The following is a 26,079-nucleotide window of genomic DNA, read 5'->3' as shown; positions in this document are numbered from 1 at the left end:
GCTCTCTCTCCGTGCGCGGAAGCCAGAGGCGGAATCAAATCGTTAGGCGTGCGATGATTTGTGTAAGTCACATCTGGGTGGCAATCTTGGAACAGAGCTCAAAACATGGCAAGCGTTGATCTAGTCCACCCAGACTGGGCACTTGTACATCCATCATCTCCCGACTACTCTGTCAATCAGACCGGCGGGCTTTTGCATCATCCGCTCCTCCAACTCTGGAAAGATGCAGAGGGCAAAAGGAGATGGTATCGACTTTCGCGTGAGTGTTGTACCCTCAATCCGCGAAGGATTCGCCTGCTTTGCCTATACCACGCTCGATTGGTGCATCACTTCCCTTTCGGAACTGTCCTTTCCTCCTTTCCTTCTATGTGATCGACATCTTCGTGAGATTACTGCTGATATATCTGAACAGGCGGAAGAAGATGCGGCTCGTCGTCTCAACGTCGGGAGATCCATCAACGTGAATCCGTCAATCACCGGAGCGAACAGTCGAGCGAAGAGGACCGACCTGATTGGCAAGAATGCGCTGAAAGCCAAGGTCGAAGCGATTGGTGAGTCAGCTATCCCATCTTGTCCTTTGAGCGCCATCTGTGGGTAGCTGGGCCTAGCTCACGACTCACCATCGGTCCCTCCGTCGTGCTTCCAGCCAAAGATCACGGTTTGTCTGTTGACAACGACGCCTCACTGTATCTCTTGGCCGCGATCGAAACCCGACTCCGACTCCTTCTCTCCTCTTCTATCTCTGCCCAAACCCATCGCACCAACTCCTCTTACCTGCGACAACCGCCCATCCGTCTTTCTGGCAAGAACAAAGATGAAGGCAAGGCCTTGTGGTCCCACGTGATCACCTCTGATCCTTCGGCCGTGTTGGACGCTCTGAATCGAGCCAACCGTGATTCCGAGCAGGAGTTTCGATTGAGTCGGATGGACAGACTTGCTCGAGAGGCGGAGATGCAAAAAGCGAGAGGGAGAGCTGCTGCGATGGCTGCTGATCCAGATTCACCAGCTTCTCCATTGCCCTTCAACGGTATAGGCGGGGGAGGGGAAGCAGGACCTTCTACGCCCATGTCGAAACCTTCTCCTGGTTCTGGATCCAGCTCGACGCCTGTTTTCGGGGCCATAAGAGAATCGACCACGCCGAGAAGTGCCAGTGGAAGTGCGAAGAAGAAGGGAGGAAGTGTGCGAGATGTCAGTGCCGAGGTACAACACAAGATGGCAAATGCTCAAGCGATGAGAAGTGTCGGGATGGGAAAGAAATATGGCTGGATGATGGGTAATGCGCCTGCCATCAGTAGTCCTTTAGCAGGAGGTGGGAAGAAACGAAAAGCGGAAAAAGGGAAGGACAAGGACAAGGATAAAGGGAAAGATAGAGATAAAGAAGCTTCAACGACACCTGGTGCGGCGAACACACCTGAAGCAGCATCGTCGAACGACAATCCAAGACCGGCAAAGAGATCGAAACCTTCCATCACACTTCCGACTAGACGGTTGGTGCCCGTCCTGACAGTCCCGTCGAAAGATGGCGAAAAGGAGAAAGAGGTGGAGAAGAAGGTGACAGACGATAGGGTGTTGACATTGGTGGATCTGGTCTTCGCGCTGGAACATGGAGGTCTGGGCGCAGCCATAGGACAAGGTATTGGCAGCGGAGCGAGCGAGGTCTTACAAAGGGTTTGGGCCAGACCGGGTGGACCATGGGGAAAGGAAGGGTGGGGAGATGCGAAGAAGTAGGTGGTGTGGGCCATCTCTTTTGTAGTTTGGAGGAGACACAGCCTTCCGATGTCTACAATCAAGCCAGCAAGTGTCGGCACACCGGATGAGAACAGCGTTGATGATGGTAAATTACGAAAATGCATGAACGAACAACCACTACCTAACCTGACGTGAATCGGAGCTAGTCTATCACGACGAATATCCCATGATGGTCTAAAGAATGACACGCGCCCGTGTCGTCATCTACTGATCTTCCAACACCTAGGCGTAGAGAACTCGCCAGGCGATGAAAGCCGCAAAGACGGAGACGGGCAGGATCCAGATGGGGAAGCTACAAAGTCGCACGGATCGAAGCATCCAGCGCGAGTAAGCTTAAGCAGATATTGAGGTCGGGCACAAGGTGAGGAGAGACGAGGAGGACGGTATTTGGGGGACGACTGCCACGGCTGCCATGGAAATGATATGACGGTTGTACTTACCCGGATGAAGCAGACGAAGTTGATCCACCAGCTGCCGCTGCTCTCTTAGCTGCCTTGGCAGATTTCTGCGGAGATGACGAGTTGCTATGTCAGCATTGTTCACTTTGCCTAAACCACTTTGAGTATTCCTCTTCCCCCTCGGACAATCATCGCCGACTTCTGCCCACCAAACATTGCCTTCATCGCCGCTAACTGCTGATCCCGAGTCTCTCTCTTCCTCAGATATCGAAATCGAACAGTATGCTTGCCTCTCCACTCTGAAGCTGCATGTACTCACAGGTCCGTCAAAGTCTCCCAATAACATCTTGGGCAACATATCCCTCGCTTCGTCCGAATGACCGACATCTTCGAAAGCCTCTGTCGCGTCTCGGCCTATCGCGATGATGAGTGTCAGCCTTTTGTGCCTATTTATACTTCAGTCGTGCGAGAGGTGAACGGGTCGACAGGCGGGATCGGCTCAGTCTAGATGGTGGAAGAGGTGATTCGAAGCATGCTCTCGATTGAAGTGAGATATCAAGCAAGGGATGTGCCGATCACGTCTTTATCTCTTCTTTCATACGTGAATGAACAGGATGGAGTGTCTCGGTGACTTTGCAGCGACAATGTGGTGGATCAGACGGAGAACACTCACCACACTCTTCAAGCATGACCTCGTCACCACCGGGGTGCTAAACCAACGATATCAAGTCAGCTCGACCCCCCCTCGTTCGATGCCACTTTTCTTGTACGTGTTTTACCCCGACATGGCCATCAGTATACGCAGTCTTCCCCCTCCAACCAACACTTGTTCATCCTCCTCGTTTTGATGACACAACCAGAATCTACAACCTCCTTACCCACTTCCGTCCTCGCCCCCGACCGCCCCCCCGGCCCCATAACCCTACCAGGTTGTACTGGCCGTCCGCCTTCTGAGACCCGATCAACTCACCTCGTCCAAGAAAGCAGTCACATCGTACACCTTGTCATGCAACAACATCCAACAGCTCTCCCTCGTCTTGTGCTCATCAAGACTCTCGAGGTTGTATTTGGGAGAAGTGGACGCCTCGGAGGTGGTGGCGTCAGACATGTTTATTTCGATTATTTCTGGGTGTAGATGGATATGTTTTAGTGGTTGACGATCGTGTCGATCAGGTTTGGCGAAAGAGGTTGGTCACCAAAGGTGAAGAGATGAGGTAGAGTGGAAGAAGTAGTGCTTGATGAAAAGTAGAGAGTTGCTGTACAGTACTCATTGTATCGAACGACGATCACCAATTAACTCTTTCATCCCCATTGCAGCTACCACCACCACCACGTTGTCGCGCAAGACACGTAACTGACATTGGTTTTGACTGTTTGTGGCACCTTGATTGGCTGGAATGCGGTCGCCCAAAATTCATCATTCACCGTCTGTTGCCCGAACACACAAGCTGTCCATGCGTGGATGGAGTATGGGTGTGAGTTCTGCTCATGTAACACACTCCTTCATTTATGAATCGAAGTCGTAGACCGAGTTTGACACCACTTCATTGCACTTGACTGAACCATGTAAATTGCCGCAGCACCCACACCAAACACCATTGTAGTCATTATCATACATGACAGATGAGTCAAAATCAAAACTGCCAAAACACCACAACGACCCCGCCGTCACACCATCTCCGCTGGATCGTACATCACTCCGCTTAAAGAGAGACATCGATCTTCTTGGAGTCCTGACCGGCAGCCTTAGCCCTCTTCCTGAGCTTGGCAATACTGTGATTCATAGCCTCATCAGCTATCGTGCTTGACACACACTGCAGACATTGAGACTTACGACTTGTTGCCCCGGACACCACCACCCCAGTGTCGTCGGATCTCGTCAGACTTGTCGAGGTAGTTGGCCTTGGCGGCGGAAACGAGAGTAGCGAGAGCCTGAGCGTCCTCGGATCGGACATCGGTGATAGCAACGGAAGAAGAGGTCTTCTTGCCGGTGATCAAACCCAACCTAGCCTTGCCCTTGACGATAACGTAAGGGACACCCATCTTCCTGCAGAGAGCGGGGAGGAAGATGACGAGCTCGATGGGGTCAACGTCGTCGGCGATGACAACGAGTTGGGCCTTCTTGGCCTCGACGAGAGCGATGACGTGGTTGAGACCGTACTTGGCGAAGACGGGCTTCTTGGTGTCCTTGGTGGTAGCCTTGTCACCGTCCTTCGCTCGGCTCTCGGCCTCGGAAGTGAGACGAGCCTTCTTCTCCTGCTTGGACTCGGGCTTGTACTTGTTCAAGAGGGTGAAGAGTTGAGTGGCGGTGTTCTTGTCGAGGGTGTGAGAGAACTGGGCAATGGCGGGGGGAACCTTCAATCGCTGGTTGAGGATGACCTTTTGCCTCTGGAGTCGAACGTATTCGGGCCACTTGACGAATCGCGTGAGATCCCTCTTGGGGGGGATGTCACCACCTGAGGAATCGAGTTAGATAAGAGGAACGCAAGACGACCGAGTCCACCCTCACCGATACCGAAAGTCTTAGACCTCTTCTCGAAAAGGGGGTTCTGCTCCTTCTTGGCAGCCTTCTTGGTGCCGTCTGCGAAATGAACATCAGCAACCCACTCGTTCATGAGAACAAACAAGCAATACTGAACCAAGCGATCAAACAAGACTTACAAGGGGCGGAGGCGGGCTTAGATTTTCCTTTGGCGGCCTTGGGCTAAGTAAGAGAAAAAGGGGTCATTGAGACGACGTCAGCGATGTTCTATCACCATCTTGGATAGAGGTTCAAGGAGGCATCACGTCGGAGCTCTAGTACCGCCCATGATCCCGTAACAATCCCTTCATCATCGCAGGAATCACCCCGTTTGATAGACGTTGGGTTGTGAGCAGGAAAAGGGGGTATGCAGCTAGCAGAGGACTTTTGGGGTATCACGTTCCGATCTCGATGAGGAGATATCGAGATGTGACAGTCATGCTAAATCATCGGAGATCATTGCTTTCCATCTTCAACCAGAATGACGATCGAATCCCACTCCAGAGGAGCGGTCTTCGGACACTTGGGGAAATGTAGGCTCCTTCACGACGATACGGTGCGATCAATCACCGCTACAGAGGAGGCGGATTTCCTGAACGACCATCGTTCCTCCTACTGATCGACGCATCTTCCACCGACGAAGGTGTACAATGCTCTCATACAGCGAGGAACAACAGATCGTTCACACCGATCATCTCCTTCTTGCAACAAGAAACGGTTGAATGTCTTCTTCCGTTTCCACCAAATCCATTTTTATCTTTGGTTGATGATGATGAAGATCGCATCCGTTCTGTTTTTCAAAGGCTGAGTTGGTCGAGACAAGGACGTGATGCCTCTCTCCAGTGATTGAAGAGGGAAGCGCACCATTTTGATTGTTGTTTTGAAGTGTTTTCAAGGTTGAAGAGAAGAAGGAGAGGAAATAGGTCCTGAAGGTTGAAGAGGAAGCGGATGGTGAGATTAGGTCGACGGTGACAGGTCGCCAGTGGGAAAGAGAGCAAGAGAGCAAGAGAGCAAGAGAGCAAGAGAGCAAGAGAGAAAGCTGTCGGCCCAAAGGTCAGGGTGCAAATGGGCACAAGTAATACAGTGTGAAATTCTTAACTCCGATTTTCGCGAAATCACGGTGACAAAGATCTGCCACTCTTCGGAGTTATTGAAAGGCCCATATCTGGTGCGATGCGGAGTTTCGTCTTTGGCCGTACAACGAATTCCCCACCACACAGGTTCTGTCAGATAAGCCCCGTCTCAACACCAGCTTGTCGGTCAAGGGAGGGATTTGGCTGTACGCTGTCGCTCGATGCGTTCGAGTTTTTGCACAGTTCAAGGTTGTTGGCTCTTCCTCTCTCAACCCTCAAGGTCTTGAAAAAGGAGTATCAGGTCGGTCAAAATGGTGAGTGAGGGCCTCTGTGACTGAGTGGAGAGACAGTGTGCACGGACGACAGTAGGCAATACTCTGGACTGGTTAGAACGGTCAGGATACGGAGACGAGATGGAGAAAGAGGACACAAGGATCGTATTTTGGAGAACGGCACGACGAAGACGGACGCCGTTGGAGACAAGGGAAGAAACTGGATTGGCGTATAGCTTGTGGAGCTATGTGTTGTGCAGGACCTCACAGCTGTCACTGGGCGACGTTACGACGCACCATCGCGGAAGTTGAGGGAACCACGACAGGCCCGCTATATGGAGGATCAATATTCGGCCGTTGGATTTCAATGCAAGTAGTCGTGCTGACTCTCCTGGTCTTTTTCAGCCTCAGCAAATCAAAGACATCAAAAAGTTCCTCGAGATCGCTCGAAGAAAGGACGCTACCCGTTAGTCTGGATCTGTTTGTGTCAGAGATGGATGTTATACTGACGTTTCGCTGCCATGCTCTTTCCCCGTGATCTCTCACGACTATCATCGATACTTCACCAATACCAATACCACTTCACTTTCGACCTCGATCCCGATCGTTTGGCCTTCGCTCCTTCTCACTTCGCTTTTCCCCCCTTCAGTCGCCCGAATCAAGAAGACTTCTATCAAGAACGTCCACACCACCTCTGCTTCTTCCAAATCAAAGGCTGCCAAGGCCCCTACCCACGTCACCAAATTCAAGATCCGATGCTCCAGGTACCTCTACACCCTTGTCCTTGACGATGCTGAGAAGGCCGAGAAGCTCAAGCAATCTTTGCCCCCTGGTGAGTACCTATCTGCATGTCCATTTGAACCTCGTATAGTCGTTTTCGCAAAAGACGTCAGCATTTGTGTCGACGGGCCAGCTACATGGAGAACACGATATAGTGGATGGGAATGGATGGCTGACTGTCTGTTCTCCATGTCTCAGGATTGAAGGTCGAGGACGTCTCCAGCAAGGCCCCCAAGAAGAAGTAAATATCTCGTATCAGGATTTAGACTTTTCTAGGGTTCTCGTCGTGGGGTGATGGGAGAGGTGTGATGCATGACCTGTATACCGCACATCGTTGTTTATGCTTGGATGTTTTGAAGTTTCGCTTAGTCCGTCTGAACCACCAACGTCTCCCAGAAGTATGATGCGTTTGAACCATCCGGAACGAAGCTCGGAGCATGGACAGATGTCCGTGGCTGCAATGTGGAGGTCTCCTACGTGATACCTCGGTCTCTATTGACACGTTTGGTTACCATCGCCTTTCTCGAGGTCCAATTGCACTTGAAGCATCTCTGTCTCGTCAGATCCCACTTACTTACCTGCATACACGAGCGGGCAGGAGGACAATGAGAGAAGGGATTGGTTCTGAATCGGTCGAAGCCGGTCCATGGAGATCGCAATATGACGTCGATCAGTCTAGTTGGGATCCTCACGGTAACACCCCGAGTGGGTCGAGGTCTGTAAGAGATCTCCATGACGACGATAATGACGATCCTGAAGAGACTCTGAGAGAGCAAGAGGTGAGTTTTCTGATCCTTGCACCAAGCATCAGGGATCTCTCATTGCCGACTTGACATGTCCACGTACTAATCGCACGTTCAGGCTGAAGCTCTCGAGGACGCGATCTCACCTCACCGTCCCAGCAAATCATCATCGTCCTCGCTTTCCCGGCCAACACTCCCACCAAGACGATCGACCGCTCCCAAAGTTCCTCACACGTCTCTATCTCCCATCAACATCCCTTTACACACGTCCACTTCAGAGATATGCAACTTGCCGTCCACGTCTCCCGACTCTGGTCCAGATCATGATCCATCACCCTCCAAACATGGATATGCGACCTTTCGACCGACCACATATTCTTCTCTTCCACCTTCACCGAGAGTAGGCGCGGAAACAGAGTTTGAGCTGTCTGTCTCTGTTCCGCCGCCTTTGTCGAGTATCATGACGAAGAGGGGATTGGGGATCAAGGATCTCGATTCGGTACTGGATAAACTGCATAAAGCGAGCTCACCAACTCCAGCTCAACTGAACGAAGAGGAAGATCGGGATGATACGTTTTGGCCTGCAAGATCAAGAAGAGTTACGATAGGTGAAGAATCAACGGCGGGAAATGCGTTCCGAGCGACTGGACATACCAAAGGAGATATGGATGGGAACGAAATCGGGGAAGCTGGACTGAACTCACCGACTTCCGACGATAATGTCTTACCGATTGATATTAGATTTGGAGAGAGGAATGACGTGTTGGGCATCTGGGATCTGCTGAAAGATGAGATGGGCGCGGAAGATTGGGATGGTTGGATCGTTGAAGGAAAGTGGTGAGTTGTCCTTCTTATGCATCTACATTCTACTATCTTCAAAAACATTCCACAACTGCTTCAGCTGTCACTGACACGGATTTGTCTTCCGTGACGTAGGGAACGAATCTCAAACTTCCTCGCTGTCCCTCTAGCTGTGGAAAAGACGACTTTCTTCGGTGCATTACTCTGCCTCGATGGATTCTTGTACAATTTCACTGTCCTTCCTATCCGATCAGTCTTCGCCATGCTTCGGATCATCACCAACATCCCTCGACGGAAATCATGGTGGCCGATCCCGACCGCTCATCTACATTCGATTCTGAGATCGCTACTGCTCTTCATCCCTACCATGATCCTGTTGATGGGGACCGATGCTAGTAAGATGTATCATACGGTCAGAGGACAGGATACGATCAAACTCTATGTCATCTTCAATGCTCTTGAAGTAAGTCCGAAGTAGATACTCTCGCATGTCAAACGACATGGACTAATATGGCTGGTGATACAGATCGCCGATCGACTTTGCTGTGCCTTTGGACAAGATGTTCTGGATACGCTCTTCGCTAGGGAAACCCTCTCGCCTAGTGTGAGAAAGAGGGGCAAAGGGAGGAAGAGACAACAGGCCAGACCTGTTTTCTTCTTCGCCTTGTCTCTTGGTTATGTCTGTGAGCACTTCGAGATACTTTGCTCTCGATGGCTCACGCTAATGGTCCGTGACAGTGGTACACTCCTTGATATTCTTCTATATGCTAGTATCACTCAATGTTGCCATCAACTCATACGACTACACGTTGCTATCGCTGCTGATCAGTAACCAGTTTGTCGAGATCAAAGGATGTGAGTAGACTAGATCTCGCTGTTGCTCGTGTGTCTTGGTTATACCTCGAATCTGATGGTCGCTCCTTGTACAGCTGTCTTCAAAAAGTTTGAAAAGGAGAATCTCTTCCAAATCATGTGCGCAGGTAAGCTAAGCGTCGATTTTATGGATTCGACATGAGCTGAAGATTCCTCCTCATCATTCAGACATCGTTGAGCGCTTTCAACTCAGTTTGATGCTTTCTGTCATCGCTATCCGCAACATGATAGAAATGGCCGGATCGGAAATCGCATTCTTGCCCAAAAGCTTTATACGAGGGAAAAGTCTCGTCGATTCCATCTTATCTGTGAGCTAGAAAAGGGGAATCCCAGAGACCGACAGCGTAGCTCTCGCTGATTCCAACCACGACTTGCCTGCTGCCAGCCCGTTCTATTTGTCATCGTATCTGAGATGGTGGTAGATTGGCTCAAACATGCTTTCATCACCAAGTTCAACCATGTTCGAGCATCAGTGTACGAGCGATTCACTGACGTCCTCGCCAAGGACGTGTTGATGGCCGGATCGACTGGACAAGGAAGAAATAGACGGAAGAAAAGGAATGTGAGTTGGGCTTGAGCTGCTGAGACATCGATGCAAGTCGACACTGTGCAGGCTGACAAAGATGTTCACACTCTGTTCCAACAGCATCAAGTTCTTCTTGACCAATCTCCGCTCGTTGCACGACGTTTAGGCTTCGCATCGATTCCCCTTGCTTGTTTAGTCATTCGAATAGGCGCCCAAGCTATTGGGATGTTGACTACCTCGTCACACCACAATGACGAGTCGATGAACGATCTGACCAGTAGGACATGGGCTTGGAACACGTTCAGATGGGCTTCTTGGATTGGGGTTGGACTCTGTGCATGGGGATGGTGAGTAGCCATCCTTCAAAGCAGATGTGGGCTTCAAACTGACTTGTGACGCGAAATACAGTCTGGTGTTCGTCAAGGTCATTCTGGGTTTATCGTTGTTGAGTTTCTCGGCAATGAGACAGGAAGGAATGGAGATGAGAGAAGCAGAAGATTCGGTCAATGATTTCGGGCGTGCGGCGGTAGGAGAAAGCAAAGAGGAAACGGTGGGTGCCCAAGGAAAGCTCACTGTCTCTGAGATCCAATTGGAGCTGACTGCCTCGGGACGATTCAGGAGTACAATAATCAAACGAGTCGGTTCCTATCTCATCCGTCTGATGATCTTCCGGATTACACATCTCCCACAACGCTCAATTCACCAGCACCCGCCACGCCTGTCCCCTTGCCGAAGTCCGCTTTGCTCAATAGTGCTCGTCGATTCGAGAACGGAGTGGGATCCGTTGATCTAGGAGCGAAAGATAGTGGGGGAGTGGGCGAATCGAAAGGTGGGAAGAAGGGCAAGAAATGGAAATTGGAAGAAGTGGAAAGGTGGACAATGGTCAAGCGGATCTGGTAAAGTTGAGTCATGTAGCGGAAATGGAGCATTCTCGGCAGACCAATCAGTACAAAGCTTGTATGTTGTTACTGTCATCTTGTCATCAACAGTCACGGATGTGTTGTTCTGATAGGCTCCTCATGGACAAGGGTGATACATTGTCTACTCTTCCGATGCAGGAGAAGGCTTGGCGGGTGTACCTCGAAGTAAACTTGATCCCTTCTGTTTACCTGCCCAATCGTATTTGTTCTGCGGGAGAATCACAAACCCATATCAGCGTTCCTTCGGGGACAATGTCGATGTCAAACGAGAGCCTCTCTCTATCGTCACGCAAAGAGGAGGGAGGAGGATGGGACTCACATCGAATGACACTGCGATACCGGCGATAAAAGCAGGGACGAGGAATCCGAGCGTTATCACCTGTCTAGTTGCTCTTCTTGTGAATTTGAAATGTTGGTAAACGTTCTCTCTCTGAGTAGGCGACTAGGTCAGCCCTGCACCTTTCCTTTCGCGCGAGGGTAAATTTCTGCGGATTGGGCGATTGTATGTTGATGATGGTTGCTTTGACCTATTGTTCAGATGGAAGGGTCACATACCATTTGGGACCATCGCTCAATTGCTGGGTCAAGCTACAGGTACACAGTCCGTCAGTCAGTTCATGATTTGGCAGTCAGCCGGTGAATCGCGGTGTGCAAGACTGAAGGAAGAAGGCTTCGAGAGAAGGCTTCGATGCGGGAGGGAGATCCGAAGGGATTGAACGAGATAAATACCTTGACCGGTTCTATACAGTTGTCAGATGTCAGCTCCTTTTGCGTTGCTCCATATAGGAAGCCGACAAGCTCACCGAATCCGCCGTGTCCTCCTGCCATTGTGACGTTCTTCTTTCGATGCTAGATTCGGGTAGAGGAGAGTTGTATCACGACGCGGTTGTAAGATGCTTCGAATGAGAATGCAGCGAACGAGTGATGATGGTTGGTCGGTCCATCACAGGTCCCTCCCAACTGGGTCGGAGGCAAATTGATCCCGTGCGAGACAAAAGCCTATTATTATGTAACTTGACTCTGAATGGGTCACAGAAGCTTGGTTATGTAATCATCACTCGCTTTCCTATCCTTTGTCTTTCGACGTCGACCCCCTTCACGTCGAACCAGCACGTTTCTTTTGACGACAGACAGCTTTGACTTGAGATCGAACTTGTTCTCGCACCACCTCTGTAGACGTGCACGACATGTCGTACAGACCACGATCACGGTCTCGCTCCCCGGACTATCGTCCCGTCCGACGATACTCTCCTTCTCGACCCTTATCACCCATGCGAGGGAGTGGAAGCGGTGGTGGTCCACCCGTCGGACCAGGATCACGACACGATGATAGACACCTCGACTATGGGAGAGAAAGGTACATCCCTCCTCCAAGACCTAGATCCCGCTCTCCACCTCCACCTCCGAGAAGGTACGCTTCGCCTCCTCCGCCACCTAGAGCATACGACGATACTTTCCCTCCGCGACGACCATCACCTCCTCCGCCTAGACGATATGACGATTATCCTCCCTCTTCTAGACGATATGATGATCCGCCAGGAGGTCGATATCCAGGATTGGAAGAAAGGTATATACCACCACCGAGGGTCAGAGAGTACGAAGATAGGGATAGGGATAAGGATAGGGAGTATCAAAGAAGTAGATACACCGAGGACAGACCTGTAGTCGGGATGATGTCCGATCGAGAGGATTTAAGAGCACCGCCAAGAAGGGATTTGGGGAGAAACGAACCACAATGGGAGAGAGGAAGAGACGTGGAAGAATTGGCTAGTGTGAGTGGTTCTCGATAGTGGACCCCGGCAGTATATGGATTCAGTTGACTAACATGTCGCGTGTAGGGGACATACACCCCACCTCATGGGAGTGACAGTCTAGGTCAAAGCGGTCGAAGAGGTCCTAGAGTCCCTGCCGAACCTTCGAAAGATGTCATCTTTTTGGGACTCGATCCAGAATTGACAGAGTCAGACGTGAGCCAAACGCAAGACCAATCCGGGACCGCGCTGACAACTATCATACAGTTTGCCGGATTTCTGAAAACCGAACATCAAGCAATCTTCGACAGTGTCAAAATTGTCAGAGATAAAGCTACAGGACTTTCGAAAGGATTTGGTTTCGCGCAGTTCGCTACTATCGATGACGCAGCAGAATTCATCAACGCCAAGTGAGTCTCCTCTCGACTCAATATTCAAGATGATCATTATCTGATGGATGTTCCTGGCGCAGCTTCCCCGCTGTACTCATGCCAGCACTGTATGCTCACTCCGACCCTCGAAAAGTGAAGATCAACTTCTCAGCCACTCAAGCACAATCGGGACCATACTCTCAGGCATACGAACAGCCCGTCATCTCGCATCAGCCACAGTATGTACGACCAGGTCATGACGGTATGCGAGACATCGGACCACCAGGTGGTGGGAAACGCGTCCTCCTACTCCGCGGCCTAGATTCCGGAACGACTGCGGACGAGGTCTCGAAGCGGATGAGTCAAGAAATCGCAAGGATGATGGGCAAGATCGGGAGAGAGATCGCTGCCGAGAGTACGATAGTGAGAACGGTGTTGATTGTGGATCGGACAGCAAGAAGTAGTTGGGGATATGGCTTCATCGAGCTGGCCACAAGCGAGGTGAGCTGACATCGTATCTGAGCTTCGTTTTTCCAACACAACTGATTCTCGATGTTTGCACAGCTTGCATCAGCTCTGCTCCCTTTCCTGCTGTCGCCCCAGCATCAACCGAACGGGTTCTTGATCAACTATGCCCCTATTGCGGCATCCTTTGCTAATCCTGCTGCGTTTCTCCCGACAACTGCTGGCCCCCTTGGCGGGGAATTTCTCATTCGATCCTCTCGCAACGGCGGTTTCGGCAGCGATACCATCGATCAGCCGGATGGCAAGTGGTGCGCTTATTGGCATGTTCAAGGAGGTGCACAGGAGGCCGTACCTCGCGGTGCGGTCGTCATAGCCGAAGACGGGACAGTCGAGCTCACTCCCGACCATCGAGCGTTCCTTGGTGTTTTGGCCGGGGCCCCCGCTCTGAAGTCCGCCACGGCTCTGTCAGACGTCCGACCAGCTGGTATGGTGCCTATCAACATCGCAGGAGGCTTGCAGCCAATCAAGATTGGTGGACCAATTAAATCGAAAAAGAAAGAGGAGATTGGCATCATCCCACTGAGCGGTAAAAATCTGCTGCAGGATGACGAAGAAGAAGACTTGGTTGGAAAGGATACTGTTTTACTTTCACGATGTGAGTGCATCGTGGTGCAAAGCAGCGCATGAGCCGAGCTGATTTTACACATCTCCCCTGTCTTAGCCAAGGGTGTCCACATAATTCCACCCACATCAAGCAGTCGGAAGGTGAACACAAGTCGGAGACGCCCAGCGCTGGCACCGATTTTTCCAGCATTGTGCCGAGTCTTCGCTCACCCTTTGTCCTGTTGTTCTTGATCACAGATTGCAAAGAACATTTCCAAGTGGAACACAAAACAAAGCGAGCTGGCGGCACCAGTCGCGCCAACGGAGTTTGGTGCACCACCGAAGGGCATCTCAGACGCGAATTCGGCTCTCGGCGTGAGAAGACCGATCGTAGTCGCTCCATCCACGACGACAGCCTCGGCTAATCAAAGCGTAAACCTTTCTCAGGATCTATTGATACAAAGCACTATATTGACTTGATGCGTTATTGTTCCTCATCAAGACTTCGTCAAGTAGCTCGGCTTTTGCCTCTGAGTCTGTCACCTCTGGCACTGCGCCTGCTGGTGCGAGAATTGGAAGTGGCACTCCACCGTCCGATATATTCGAATACACCGACCTGTCAACGCTGGCCAGTACGGGCAAGGTGGCCTGTTTGCTCTGCCAAAGGCAGTTCAAGACGGAAGAGATTCTACGGAAACATACAGTTCAATCGGATCTTCATAAGGCTCGTATACCACACCACAACGTCCGGGCTGGATTCCGACGTGGGTCCAGGATACAAAAAGGATTGGCACTGACTTATGTGATTACACCAAAATAACTTGGCCATCTACCCGCAATCCCAAACGGTCTACACATTACTGTTTTTTTTTTCCGTGCCGGTAATATCAAATAACAGACTAACCTACTGGATCCGACTGCTTGTGAAGCTGGCAAAAAGCGAAAGGCAGTCTCGCTCGCCGCTTCAGTGACTGCGGAACCCACACAACCGAAATATCGAGATCGGGCGGCAGAACGGCGGGAAGCATTCCATCAGCCCAACATCCCATTGCCTGAAGAAGCACCTTCATCTTCGTCCACTGGGAAAAGGAAATATGCAGAAGGACCCAAAGCACCGTTACCTATACCCCCTCCGCCACCTGTTGTTGAACCTGGTAAGGACGAGAGCAATGTTGGGAATCAGCTTTTGGCGAAGATGGGTTGGACGGCAGGTACAGGTCTGGGCAAAGAAAGGGAAGGTAGAGTAGATCCTGTTCTTGTTCAACAGTTTGAGAATCGAGCGGGGTTGGGTGCTAGTAAAGGCGTCGAGGCGGGACGATGGCAGGGTCCAGGTGGATTCCAACAACGTGCTCTGGACATGGTGAGCAAATCTCCCTCTGCATCCCCAAGGCGAATCCCCCAAGGCGGTACCCCCGGGATCAGTCCTTGGAGACGTAAAACGAAAGGAAGGACAGAGCTCACGGTGATTGTTATTGATCTTGCTGGCGTCAAAAGGCGAAAGAAAGATATCATTCTTCTTCAGAGCCTGACAAAAAGTAGTTTAGAAGGTCCGTGTCAGCGATGCATCTGTTCGTTAATTCTGTCACGCCGGCGTATTGCTTTGCGCCCACTGCTTCGAAGAGATTGATGGTTCACGATACGTTATCCATCTCGTCATCCTCTCGTGAAAGTGATTCAATGCAACAGAAACTCGTCATCCACTTCCCTTCCCACTCACTGAAGCATCTTGTCCTTTCGCAACTGTCGGCCCCCTGTATGACAGAGGTAAATATCTGGCGATTGAATGAGCTAGGGCAGTGATTAGCGAACGCATCGAGAAGAAAAGGGTATCTTTGTCAAGTGGGGCTTCAATTGGTTGTCCTCGTGTAGAGAGACCCAAGCGAGAATATCGAAGAAAGTCATTGGTAAACAGCATCAGTCAAATAACAAAACACGTTGTTCGAGATAAAGCTGACCTATCGCAAGTGGACAAACTGGTGTCCGTCATTCGTTGTTGCACACTTCATGATTACAGTACAGTATTGTACACTTCGGCGTGCAAGGGGTACAAGGCGAATTGGTACTCATCACATCGGATGTGCCAAGATATGCGTGGAAATTGTCCCTCACACAAGGGATTTTGGACTTTTGCACAGACCGTAAATGACAGGTCTAAGTTGATGAAGTGACCACGAATGGTAGGTTACTGACCTTGACTTTATTGGACCGACTGATCGTCTCGGCTTGACCGATTTGGAAATCCAGCATATCTCGAATGTCGATGACAGAGCCTACTGTACAGAATTGTTCGGCATTGTTGGTATTGACGAGGGATATCCTCATTATCATGCTCGAGTGTCGCTGTGTGTTCGTCAAGTCACGCAGAAGCGAAATCAGAGCTGTTTCGGCACAAACATTTGATCAGATGTGGATGATCGAAGGGTCCCTCGATCTCATGCGTACATCGTAAGTTAACCCGGAGAGAATCTGCAGGGGGAACAGTGAGACGGTCGAACTGGTTGAAGAGGAGCGGGAGTAGTGTGCACTTTAAGTTTTTTTGTCATGATGGCTTCTCGTAGTACTACTGTATCACGATAGTGCTAAATTATCTGATCTTCAGATCGAAGCTTATTGACAATCTGTGCACTATATGAGGATTCGATTCCTCCTCACAACTGCCCACAGGTCTTGCCTTGCCACATACACACCCTCGATCAGATAAAGCCACTTCCCATCATTCATCTACGACCTCATCGGTAACCCTCCCACCCAGACCGCTTTCATCTCCCTGATCTCCTCGCCATCCTCCACCCGCACATCATCTTCCTCGCTCACGCTCACGCTGTTCACCCATCGCCTCAGCTCTTCGATCTGACCCGTTTGCATCCCGTACTCCTTATACACTGTAGTAGGGTCTGTGCCCCTCGGGACGGTCTTGAGTCTGTCTAGTAACGAGATGAGAAGAGGGACAGAGAGATGGTTCGGGGGAGGTAAGGCCGTGGGTGAGGTGAGCTCCTCGTGACGAGAGGAGAGCGTACGTTGGGCTTGTGCGGGCTGTAAGAGTGATCGACAACCAAAGACGGAACAAATGTCAGTGAATGCTCATCGTTCGAATTCGACTTCGGTCCCAAAAGCACGCCGCTGCGCTTATTTGTTCGTCACGACGACAGACTTGAGTGGAAGATCAACCGAATACATACCACGAATTTCCCAGCATCGTGTATCTCTACTGGTCCCAACAGATTGAGATTCTTGATGAACTGCGGATCCATGGCATCTTTTCGTATACCTGAGAGGCAAGTTGAGGACAATCACAGAAAGCGAGACAAACGATCAGCTCCATATCCCACATTTTTCGAAAGTGTAACAGAGGTCCGTTGTCGAATCAAGACACCCCACTCACCATCATCTTTCTCTCCACTGAAATGGACCTTGCCCATCCCACCCATCACCTCGGGACTCTCTTTCGCTCTCCTACTCTGTCCTCCCATACTGCTCTCACGCCATGCTGGTTTCTCTACAAGCTTCGCACTCGCTCGAGAACCCGCCGGTTCTTGCGTATCCTGGATCGGCTGGACTTCGGACTCGGGAGGAGGTGGAGGAGGGGGCGGTTGGGCTCGAGTCGCAGGTGAAGATCGGGAAAGGGTGGAGGCAGTAGGTAGCTTTCGGACAGCTTTCGAGGATGAAGAACCCATGTTTGTAGTATTCGTACGTGGTGTCGGGAGCGTGAATCGGCTTTTCGTATTGCGAATGCTGTTTGTAAGTGTTGCTCTGTATGCTTGATATGTCGAGATGTGGTCCAAGATATAGATGAATCGGAAATTATTGTTGAACGTCATCGGGACTTCTGTCGTTCTGACCTCCACTTTTGTCGACGACATGTAACCTGACTCAAAACAAGAGATATCAACCATTTTGAACATCCATCCTTTGTACGCAGCCCATCTTCAATCACTTCTGCTCGTCGAATGCCATTAAACTGGCAGCAGCACGATCGCAGCCTGTATACGCAATGTCCAGACCGAACCCTGTCGCGCCTACCGCCCTTTCCCTCCCCATCTTCAAGAAGCTCGCCAATCGTCGGATCATCCTCGCATCAGCCAGTCCGAGACGGAAAGATATTCTCGCGACGGCGGTGAGGATCTCTGCTTCACTGGGTCCAAGCATTCCTTCCTTCCCTGCCCTTGCACACGAACATCTACAGCCTTCCTAAGTATAGTGGCTGACGAGCTCATACTTCGGTCCTTCGTTATATAGGGACTACATCCTGAGATTGTACCCTCCACGTTCGCCGAGGATCTTCCACATTCTCGCTTCGCGGGCAATTTGGCCGATTACCCAATAGCCACGGGTGCAGAGAAGGTGAGTGGCCTTTGCCCCAGACCGAAAATTGCGGTAAATAGTGTAGCCATCGTCTCGAGTGACTGATCCACGTCGCAGGCTATGGAAGTGTACGAGCGATTGGTCAAGGAGAACGAACGTGATCCTCCTGATTTAGTGATTTCTGGTGAGCGTTAGTGCTGGATAATCCCGTACAAAGGCCGTCAACGGCTCATCACCATGTGCAACTATCCCTCTGTGTTTCTATCAACGGGCTTACATACTTGTTCGTGCTCGCAGCCGATACCGTCGTCATTTTCCCCCCGGAGAAAGACACAGCCGAAGGCGGTTCGGCTCACGGCGAAGTGTCTGAAGTCCTCGAAAAGCCAATCAACAAAGAGGATCAGGTGAGGCGATCTCCACCAGCTGTCACCTGCAATCTCTCGTCCGTCTGAGAAGAGCATAGCTGATATCGTATCGCGGCCCCTCGATGATTAGGCGAAGATCCTGGGTTTGATGGCGGGACGAGAATGCGAGGTTATCACGGGTGTTACAATAGGTCAGCTATTTCTTACCCTCTCATTGAACATTCGGTCATTGGAAGCTGACAGAATTCTTATTCATGTGCAGTATACCCATCGATCGAAGCACCAGGATTCAAAGTCCAGTACGTCCATTCGTCAGACGAGGTCTCGTTCTCAGTGCAACTAACGAGAAATGTTCCTACTAGCTCTATCTCATGTTCTTCTCTCGTTCAATTTTACGACAATTCGGTGAGCTTTGGTGCCTCGTAGTGTTTGCGGAGCACAGAGCTCAACATTTGACGTCTTACTGTTACAGAACGAGGTCATTCAGGCATATGTCGATTCAGAAGAAGGTTTAGATAGGGCTGGAGGGTTCGCAATTCAGGTGGGTACAGTGCAGCATTACTCTTTCCTAGGACGACCACTGATTCTATCGATAGGGACTAGGAGGGATACTCATAGAGCGTATAGATGGGAATTACGACAACTGCGTCGGGTGAGTGTGAGGCAGAATAAACAACTTCGTTCACCTTGGCTGATCCAACTGGGATTGGCAGCTTCCCGTCCGCACCTTTCTGGCGATGGTTATCAGAATTAGACGAGGACGGAGTGTTCGACGAAGCTTGGCAATGAAGGGTAGGTCAACCACATAGATTGAAGATCAGACGGACCGAAATCAATGCATACAATGCCAAAGTGTCACGTTAATGCTGCGTTATGCCAAGATGCCAGGTATAAATTGTGATCAAAGTGTAATTTCCCTTTCTTCTAATGCGATCCACTTCCGTCTCTTTTCATAGATCGCATGTACTTCTTCCCTCTCCAGATACCGCCCCCTTAGCTCCTCGCCAGTGATCGTGACGTTGTTCGACACCATCAAAGGGTCTTGTCGATGACCATCGTGTTTTGGTACATCCAGAGGTGTGAGGGTGTATACTATTTCCAAAGCGGAAAGAACACCGCCGTAAGCCGACGAAATTCCCGTGTCGATGATGATGACCGAGGCATTACATCTCGCTACGATCTTCTCAAAGTTCGGTGTATGGCCCTGCAAGATCGAAAAAGGACTCAAGTAAGCATCAGATTCTCGAGGCCGGTGTTTGGTCGCCAGCCAAGATGGTGAACGTTCTATGATCACTTACACCTATGATCCTCCTCGCCCCGATCTTTCCCTTCAACTCCTCAGCCCATGGACAGACTTGATCCTCTCCCCTATCTGCCAGACCACGCCACCACAAAGGTCCCCCTTCGGCATACAGTTCTGCCTCATCATGCGTGCTTCCCTTTGGTAGACCAGAGTACGGATTAGGTGGGTAAGGGGGAGCGAGAGGCGGTGTCAAGGCTTTAGTGAGAAGTGAATGACCGAGAGCATTGATTGCGGATGGATAAGGTGTAAGATGGGAATATGAGGGTCGGAGGGATCCGTGAGTGAAGGATAGAGTGGGTGAGGAAGGATGAGGAGAGAGTGGTACCAGAGCAGTGACAGAGTAGCTGGAGAGCCAATGATCAGCGCTCACCGAACAGCCGGGTACAGGATGAGCGAAAGACATCCCGAGAGTCACTCGTCGATCAATACACACTTCGCTAGCCATTCTTGACCTAACCACCCTTCTGAAGATAGATCCGCTTGTCTCTGTTTCGTTCCTCCGAACGCCTTGATGTCGTCTTTCGTGACGTATCTGCGGTAGGGGATCCAGAAAATAGCACCGTAAATCAACAAGCACACGATTGTGACAAGAGGCATACCAAACTCACCTCCAGTCCCCTATCGCATTCATGATTTCATGATTGCCCAATATACTGACAACCTTCCCGCCCACTCCTGCCGCTTGACCTCTCAAGCTCTGCATCATTCGATAAATCTCATTGGCATGAGCTCCCCTGTCCACTATATCGCCCGTCTGGACGAGGATATCTGTTTCTCCAATCCACCGAGAATCGGTATCGATGATCTTGGCCATACGCAAGACTTTGCGAGCATTGTCGATATCTGCGAGGTAAGGTATTTTGTTTGAGCTTATAGTCTGAGCTAGAGCAGAGCAGATAGCTGAATGGTTCACTCGATGGCACACTTTGTACATATTTGCCAGAGAGGGACAAGTCGCACTCACCACCATGTAAATCACCAACAGCTACCAATCTCTGTCTGAACGCCGGTCTTCTTCCTGAATCATGCGATGGGACTTGAGGTGACTTGGAGGAAGTGGAGGTCGTGAATCTTGTGATGAGCATGTAGAGAAGGACAGGGGTGAGGATCGAAACGATCAGGATGGTCTGATGGCTCGGCATGGTTCCTATCGTTCTCTTCTTCTGATCACAAAGCAGAGCTCGGGAGACTGGAAAGGGGACAGTGATCTCTGTCAGAGATATGGATGTCGAAGAGGGACCATAGATGTAAGAGGTCATAGAACGCGTTCTGCGATACTATCTCGAGTCACGTGACGTATCCTCGAGGAGGCCCATTCGAGCTTGCCGGCTGAAGTAAGTTACAGAAGTCGTCCATTTCAACATTACAGCTTACAACACAATACTCTCCAGCCAATGGTCACTTAGCCCATCATGTCGACACTCCTCACAGCCGACTTGGCATCCGACGAATCAGATGGCGATTTCGTCCCGACCGGACCCAAAACCAAATCAAAACCAAAACCAAAAGGCAAGAAACGTCCCCGAGAAGGCTCCCACTCATCATCAGCAACAACCACTTCTTCCGACTCGGAAATAGGGTCTGACGATGACGAATTCCAGAAGGAGAAGGCGAAACTAGATCAAGATGGCGATGAGGTGGAAGAGAGACGGAGAAGGGCGAGGGAAGAGTATGAGAGGTTGAAAGCTGAGATGGCGGGACCCTCTACTTCGAGTGATGGAGGAGGGAAGAAGGAGGGAGATCAGATGGTGGAGATCAGACGAGCGAGGAGATTCGCAGGGAAGACGATATAGTGAGCTATATATCTTATAGATTCGATCGAGATCTAGCTGATGATGGGGATCGACGCGACAGTGAGACGGTCAAATTGCCTGCTTCGGATCCCGAAGTGGTAGCGTATCTCGCTCGACAAGCCGAACCTCACGCGACAGAAACGGTTGGAGATGATCCTTCAGCGAGTACAGTACCTCCACCATCGACCCAGGGCAATACCCACCTTACCGCTCTTGATTACGGTCAATCTCCCAGCGCTTCAATACCTAGCACTGTAGTCCGGAAACCCGAGATCATCGCCCCAAGACCTAAAGGTCCGCCGCCGCGTCGCAAACCTCGTCAATCGCTCGAACAGATGTCAGCGGCGTTGGACAAGGGGAAGAAGATGACCACGCTGGAGAAGGTGAGTAAGGTGTCAATTGGTTTCGCTCGTTCCCGGTTGCGTGAGCAATGAACAGCTCACTTGGGAGGGTTCTGTGGCAACGCTTCACACCATCTTCCTCTCTTCTGAACCCTCTTGATCTCATCGGAGGCTCCGAAACCCAGAAACATAATCTTGGCATCGACTCAGTTACTGACAAACTGCATTACACCTTCTACAGTCACAAATGGACTGGAAATCACATACATCCTCATCTACCAACCTGTCCGACGAGCTAGCCGCCAACAGAAGGAACGGCGGTTTTCTCGATAAACAGGATTTCCTGGACAGAGTGGGCGAGAGAAGAGCCGGTGCGTTTGGGACCGGTAATGGCACTGGCCGCGGGGGAGCGGGAGGGAGACGATGAGTATGCCTCGTATCGTGGAGATTGATCGAGGGCTGGGTGGGGGTGGGCGTTGGGTGGATCGGAAATTTTGTTGTAAATTGAATATAAGTAAGCCGTGGTCATGTCGTTTGTCATGTCGGTTGTCAGATGAGGAATGAGGGAATCGACCGACTGTTCTCGATCGTCTAGATTCATGCAATAAATACACTTAGAAGACAGAGGACGATGACGAGCACGCACTTGGCCGTCTCTTTTTCGGTCATGGCTCGACTCTGCCATACTCGTAACACATGGATATCATCACATTCGTCCGGGACATGAAAAGACCAAATAGATCACGCATTAATAGACATAAAATAGGAGACGGGAAGAAGTGCTTTGCTTGGTTTTTGCCCAAAACATGGACGATTGCTTGATTCGAGTAGAAAAAAAGGTAAAAGGGAACGTATGATATAAGAAAGGAATAGTACGACACCATGCTTGATTGTCCTTTGGTCAATGAGACGAGATGAGTGAATACAGACTGACACTGATACACAATCTTTCTTCATTCCGATCACCCTTATGCTCCTTCTTCCTGTTCCGGCACTTTTGCCCTGCACTCGTTTCCGACCGCCAGACCTAATCTCGTAAGGAAGACTTGCCACTCTTCCTTCTTCTTAATCCACTACTTCCTTTCCCTCTCCTCGATCCCCTTCCTCTCCTGCCCCAATCTCCAGGGGCCACACCATCTCTCGCATCCCACTCCTCACCTTCCAGAACTAATTCTCTGGGTTCCCAAGCTCCAGGACTCTGAATGGCCAATACTGGTGGTACCATTGGGTTCTGTATTTTCTTCGGTGTCGAGACGAGATGAGCTGGGATGGCGGGGATTGGTGGGACGGTTTTGGGAGCCACTGGGAGTAAAAGTGCTGCTCGAAGAGATTTGATGGACCGCTGCTTTCGAGCTGTGAGGGCTGGTGCTCGAGGCGTTTCAGGGTCCCCCGTTTGAGAACAACCGCTGGCTGAAGAGGTCGAGGAAGAACCGGTTGTAGCATCAGAGACAGAGGAGGAACTATGTTTGGGAGGTGTTTGAGGCTTGTAGAAAAACGATTTCGTGTAATCGATCTCGGTTTCTTTCGCCTTTGGCTGTGTTGTGCCAAATAATGCGTCAACGCTGCCCTCGTGCGGGTCTCGGGTAATCTCCCTTTCTCCTCTATTTCTCGCCGGACTCCACCCTGCAAATTGTTCGCCTTGCCTGACCCAGTCCAATCTCGGACTGAGAACAGGGCTTGTGCCATCATCTATCTCAACCGGCATCGTGTTGCCCCAAACTGCATCTCGCAGCTTGGCTAGTGAAGGACGTAATCTCAAGGCGAGAGTCGGAACCGGACCGGAATGAGCTCTGTCGAGCTTGGCGGGAGGGATGGGAGGCAGGTCTTCCGCTTCAGTATATGTGGAGTCGCAGATGACAGGTGTGGCTGTGACCAGGGCTGGGAATGCGGGAGTGATAGGCGATATGGCGATCGGGGCACGAGAGACCGAAACGCTTGGAAGAGGTGGCGGTTGAGGGTACAGAGAAGTCGAGGAGGCGGGCCTGTTGCCCAGCAGAGCATTCCGTATAGATCCAAGCCATCCCTCGGGAAGCGGGGGAACGGGCGTCGCAGCTTGTCTCAAAGCAGGTGTCGAATGCGCTATCCGCAACCTGGTCGCTCTGTCACCATACTTGGTAGGCTTTTTCAGAGGTTCTTCTGCGGGGGTTGAGAAGACCTCATCTGACACCGCTTGAGGCGCCGGGAGATTCACTGTAGAGACCGATTCTGTCGGTGCTTGATGCTCCACGGTAGGAAGGTTAACGAAATGCTCAGGAGGCGATTCGATCTCCAACTCCTCATCATACTCCACTGCTCCTATCATGATTCTTTTCCCCACTTCATTGACTTCATCCAACAAATCGTCCTCGAATTGCTGAATCCCCCTTTCTGCCCTATCCTCGCTAGGTGTCCTACTCCTTTCGGATTCCGTGGTTGATACGGATCTTGAACCGGCTGAAGAACCGAGCGAATAAACATCGGTATAATCGTTGATACCCATATCGTACAAGGCTTCGTCTTCGGTACTTTCGGCCTCGTAATCTTCTGGCAGGGGACAATACCCGTATGCGTCTTCTTCGAGGGCCCGTGGTGGAGGAGGCGAGGAGAACAGATCTTTGTCAAGCGGTCTGGCGACTGTCTTCGTGGGTGTAAAACCGGCAGCGGAAGCTGTGAAGGTATCATGGGGCGAGCTAGGTATTCTGGGAAGAGGCGGTCGTTCTTCTTGAGGAGGCGAGTCTGTTCCTGCTCTTCTAGGGCGATTCCTTTGAATCTCCCATGTCGATCGAACCCTTCTCACTCCCTCCCCTCCTTTCGCCAGACCTAATCCGACTTCGATGGAAGTGGATGCTTCGAGAGATGCCACACTCTTAGCGTCAGGCGATGTGATCTTGGTTGGTTTGCCCCAGGCGGACGCCCACCATGAATGATCGGGTGTTGATCCGCTCGTTTCGACCGATGTGACCAGAGGTGAGGCGGCATTTCGTTCTGTCGCGTCTTGCAGTGCCAAAGAACGGAGGATGGATGTTGATCGTTTGAGAGGTAGACTGGGTTCGGTGACATGTTGATGTAATTGATGTGAAGGCTGTGTATTTCGTACTCGATCAAAACCATATGTCCCATACAAGGCGTTCACCTCGTCCTCATTCTCGTCGTCCAACGTTCTTCTGATACGACTGCGTACCTTCTCCGCTTCAGGTGTGTACACCCGAGTCTCCTTGTATCCCGCTTGTTGAAGCAGGTCCGCCAGAGAGGAATACTCGTGTAACGGGACGGAGGACGAAGAAGGGGGTGAAGCGATGGAGGAGTCGATGGACGGTGTGGGGTATGAACGAGGCGGACGAGATGGACCGCCCGAAGGGGCATGAGATAGTGAGGAAGGGTATCTCGTCGCCGGGTCAGGTGTTTGAGGAGTGGCTGTCCGGGACTACAACAAGGTCGATGAGGTAAGCTACTTTAGGTGTGGTTCAGCGGACCAAGAACATACCATATTGTCCGGCGTCGCTCTGGACTATTGCTGGATAGCTGCTCGGGACGCAAGCTGTCGCTCCTGGACCGGAATGGAGTGCAGAGTGCTGCTGATGAGGATGGTTGTTGTGGATCGAGAAAGATGAGGTATGACAGTTGTTCTCAGGCCGGGACGTCAGGCAAACAATTCGATAAACAACCTCCAGCCTTTTCCTGTTTCTGTTCCTTCCTTTCTTTTTTTCACTGCGTCGTTGGTGTCGTGGCTTTGTCTTGTTCTTGGAACGTCTCGTCGTGGTCAATGACAATCGCTTTACAGTTCGTCTCGTTGCTTGCTCGCTATGCTATGGTACTGCTTTTCTATATCTGTTGAGGTGACAGAGCAAAGCTGTCTGACTACTTGAACAATCAAAATGAGACAAACAGCTCCTTATCCCTGTTTGTTGTACATTTGCTTTCTCAGGGATTTTTCCCTTTGATCCATCCATCCAGCAAGTCAGTCGCGCGAGAGCAGTGTGGGAGATCTAACTGAATACGGTGGCTGGATTGATATGTTCCTTCCATTCGTCAGTCACATCCTTCTTTGCATCATCCCATCACCATCACCACTCTCAACGTGCGTGCTGTCTGACCAGGAACAGCCGGGTAGGATGCATGCATGCACGGGAAGATTATTGAGACAGAGGAA

The 26,079-nt window shown here is 50.9% G+C and overlaps 12 protein-coding genes across 12 annotated transcripts; 6 read left to right on the top strand and 6 right to left on the bottom strand.

Moving 5' to 3' along the window:
• Positions 1 to 223: 223 nt before the first annotated feature.
• Positions 224 to 1,728, top strand: IAR55_002153 (uncharacterized protein; the record flags this gene model as incomplete). The annotated part of the gene is made up of 3 exons (XM_066945270.1): positions 224 to 259; positions 413 to 551; positions 647 to 1,728. 3 exons carry the CDS (start codon positions 224 to 226, stop codon positions 1,726 to 1,728), a joined length of 1,257 nt encoding a protein of 418 aa, XP_066803959.1.
• A 243-nt stretch (positions 1,729 to 1,971) lies between these two features.
• Positions 1,972 to 3,255, bottom strand: IAR55_002152 (uncharacterized protein; the record flags this gene model as incomplete). Its single annotated transcript, XM_066945269.1, has 5 exons — positions 1,972 to 2,041; positions 2,190 to 2,254; positions 2,467 to 2,561; positions 2,821 to 2,857; positions 3,118 to 3,255. 5 exons carry the CDS (start codon positions 3,253 to 3,255, stop codon positions 1,972 to 1,974), a joined length of 405 nt encoding a protein of 134 aa, XP_066803958.1.
• A 595-nt stretch (positions 3,256 to 3,850) lies between these two features.
• IAR55_002151 (60S ribosomal protein eL8) lies at positions 3,851 to 4,906 on the bottom strand (the record flags this gene model as incomplete). Its single annotated transcript, XM_066945268.1, has 5 exons — positions 3,851 to 3,920; positions 3,982 to 4,603; positions 4,657 to 4,728; positions 4,809 to 4,851; positions 4,904 to 4,906. The coding sequence occupies 5 exons, from the start codon at positions 4,904 to 4,906 to the stop codon at positions 3,851 to 3,853; spliced, it is 810 nt and encodes a 269-aa protein (XP_066803957.1).
• Positions 4,907 to 6,052: 1,146 nt separating this feature from the next.
• On the top strand, positions 6,053 to 7,038 carry IAR55_002150 (60S ribosomal eL38 domain-containing protein; the record flags this gene model as incomplete). Its single annotated transcript, XM_066945267.1, has 4 exons — positions 6,053 to 6,055; positions 6,419 to 6,479; positions 6,663 to 6,845; positions 6,992 to 7,038. 4 exons carry the CDS (start codon positions 6,053 to 6,055, stop codon positions 7,036 to 7,038), a joined length of 294 nt encoding a protein of 97 aa, XP_066803956.1.
• Positions 7,039 to 7,398: 360 nt separating this feature from the next.
• IAR55_002149 (uncharacterized protein) lies at positions 7,399 to 10,636 on the top strand (the record flags this gene model as incomplete). Its single annotated transcript, XM_066945266.1, has 11 exons — positions 7,399 to 7,572; positions 7,655 to 8,373; positions 8,473 to 8,800; positions 8,864 to 9,020; positions 9,076 to 9,192; positions 9,267 to 9,317; positions 9,379 to 9,518; positions 9,596 to 9,772; positions 9,857 to 10,083; positions 10,145 to 10,286; positions 10,355 to 10,636. 11 exons carry the CDS (start codon positions 7,399 to 7,401, stop codon positions 10,634 to 10,636), a joined length of 2,514 nt encoding a protein of 837 aa, XP_066803955.1.
• A 141-nt stretch (positions 10,637 to 10,777) lies between these two features.
• On the bottom strand, positions 10,778 to 11,484 carry IAR55_002148 (uncharacterized protein; the record flags this gene model as incomplete). The annotated part of the gene is made up of 5 exons (XM_066945265.1): positions 10,778 to 10,864; positions 10,976 to 11,086; positions 11,212 to 11,244; positions 11,386 to 11,396; positions 11,460 to 11,484. The coding sequence occupies 5 exons, from the start codon at positions 11,482 to 11,484 to the stop codon at positions 10,778 to 10,780; spliced, it is 267 nt and encodes an 88-aa protein (XP_066803954.1).
• Positions 11,485 to 11,843: 359 nt separating this feature from the next.
• IAR55_002147 (uncharacterized protein) lies at positions 11,844 to 15,385 on the top strand (the record flags this gene model as incomplete). Its single annotated transcript, XM_066945264.1, has 10 exons — positions 11,844 to 12,428; positions 12,495 to 12,623; positions 12,675 to 12,817; positions 12,880 to 13,279; positions 13,343 to 13,898; positions 13,965 to 14,008; positions 14,105 to 14,278; positions 14,349 to 14,570; positions 14,745 to 15,206; positions 15,341 to 15,385. The coding sequence occupies 10 exons, from the start codon at positions 11,844 to 11,846 to the stop codon at positions 15,383 to 15,385; spliced, it is 2,760 nt and encodes a 919-aa protein (XP_066803953.1).
• A 1,182-nt stretch (positions 15,386 to 16,567) lies between these two features.
• Positions 16,568 to 17,520, bottom strand: IAR55_002146 (uncharacterized protein; the record flags this gene model as incomplete). Its single annotated transcript, XM_066945263.1, has 3 exons — positions 16,568 to 16,879; positions 17,026 to 17,114; positions 17,229 to 17,520. 3 exons carry the CDS (start codon positions 17,518 to 17,520, stop codon positions 16,568 to 16,570), a joined length of 693 nt encoding a protein of 230 aa, XP_066803952.1.
• Positions 17,521 to 17,837: 317 nt separating this feature from the next.
• Positions 17,838 to 19,302, top strand: IAR55_002145 (septum formation protein Maf; the record flags this gene model as incomplete). Its single annotated transcript, XM_066945262.1, has 10 exons — positions 17,838 to 17,960; positions 18,083 to 18,187; positions 18,266 to 18,332; positions 18,446 to 18,552; positions 18,644 to 18,704; positions 18,776 to 18,812; positions 18,876 to 18,918; positions 18,986 to 19,054; positions 19,110 to 19,165; positions 19,227 to 19,302. 10 exons carry the CDS (start codon positions 17,838 to 17,840, stop codon positions 19,300 to 19,302), a joined length of 744 nt encoding a protein of 247 aa, XP_066803951.1.
• Positions 19,303 to 19,414: 112 nt separating this feature from the next.
• Positions 19,415 to 20,958, bottom strand: IAR55_002144 (uncharacterized protein; the record flags this gene model as incomplete). Its single annotated transcript, XM_066945261.1, has 5 exons — positions 19,415 to 19,717; positions 19,812 to 20,160; positions 20,250 to 20,348; positions 20,425 to 20,659; positions 20,781 to 20,958. 5 exons carry the CDS (start codon positions 20,956 to 20,958, stop codon positions 19,415 to 19,417), a joined length of 1,164 nt encoding a protein of 387 aa, XP_066803950.1.
• A 270-nt stretch (positions 20,959 to 21,228) lies between these two features.
• Positions 21,229 to 22,377, top strand: IAR55_002143 (uncharacterized protein; the record flags this gene model as incomplete). The annotated part of the gene is made up of 3 exons (XM_066945260.1): positions 21,229 to 21,608; positions 21,671 to 21,992; positions 22,192 to 22,377. 3 exons carry the CDS (start codon positions 21,229 to 21,231, stop codon positions 22,375 to 22,377), a joined length of 888 nt encoding a protein of 295 aa, XP_066803949.1.
• A 600-nt stretch (positions 22,378 to 22,977) lies between these two features.
• Positions 22,978 to 25,416, bottom strand: IAR55_002142 (uncharacterized protein; the record flags this gene model as incomplete). The annotated part of the gene is made up of 2 exons (XM_066945259.1): positions 22,978 to 25,353; positions 25,414 to 25,416. 2 exons carry the CDS (start codon positions 25,414 to 25,416, stop codon positions 22,978 to 22,980), a joined length of 2,379 nt encoding a protein of 792 aa, XP_066803948.1.
• Positions 25,417 to 26,079: the final 663 nt, after the last annotated feature.

This window comes from Kwoniella newhampshirensis, chromosome 4 (assembly GCF_039105145.1).
Source record: "Kwoniella newhampshirensis strain CBS 13917 chromosome 4, whole genome shotgun sequence".
In the NCBI taxonomy this organism is placed as follows: Eukaryota; Fungi; Basidiomycota; class Tremellomycetes; order Tremellales; family Cryptococcaceae; genus Kwoniella; species Kwoniella newhampshirensis.
Note: the sequence above shows the minus strand (reverse complement) of the source record. Positions and strands in the feature narration are given on the sequence as shown.